Source organism: Penaeus monodon, chromosome 25 (assembly GCF_015228065.2).
Source record: "Penaeus monodon isolate SGIC_2016 chromosome 25, NSTDA_Pmon_1, whole genome shotgun sequence".
Classification (NCBI taxonomy): Eukaryota; Metazoa; Arthropoda; class Malacostraca; order Decapoda; family Penaeidae; genus Penaeus; species Penaeus monodon.
In genome coordinates, this window is record NC_051410.1 from 35,998,336 (window position 1) to 35,998,667 (window position 332).

The 332-nt window shown below is 58.1% G+C and overlaps 1 protein-coding gene across 1 annotated transcript in view; it reads left to right on the forward strand.

Moving 5' to 3' along the window:
* LOC119589380 (cubilin-like) overlaps positions 1-332 on the forward strand; it is a 70,980-nt gene that overhangs the window by 1,217 nt on the left and 69,431 nt on the right. The window contains exon 3 of the mRNA XM_037937998.1: positions 51-269. Coding sequence (XP_037793926.1) covers positions 51-269 — 219 coding nt within the window. The remainder of the gene's footprint in view (positions 1-50; positions 270-332) is intronic.

The following is a 332-nucleotide window of genomic DNA, read 5'->3' on the forward strand; positions in this document are numbered from 1 at the left end:
GTGTATAAAATAATTCGCTAACGAGACTCCCTTTGCCCTTCCCCGCCCAGAGCACGGAGGCAGTGAGCGCCCGCCAGGACCTTACCGAGCGCGTGATCCCTGGCCTCCGGCAGGATGTGACGCAGCTCCAGACGGGAATCGTGGAGCTGCCGCAGCTTCGGGATCGCATTGAGGCCCTTGAGGCGCAGATCAACGGCTCGGATATCTCGGGTTCCTCTGAGCCCTTGTCCGCCAGTGACAGCAGCACCATCAGGAGAATTAAGAGGAATGTGAGTAGCTGGGTGTACGCAAGGACGTAAACACACGCATATACATACATACACACGCGCGAG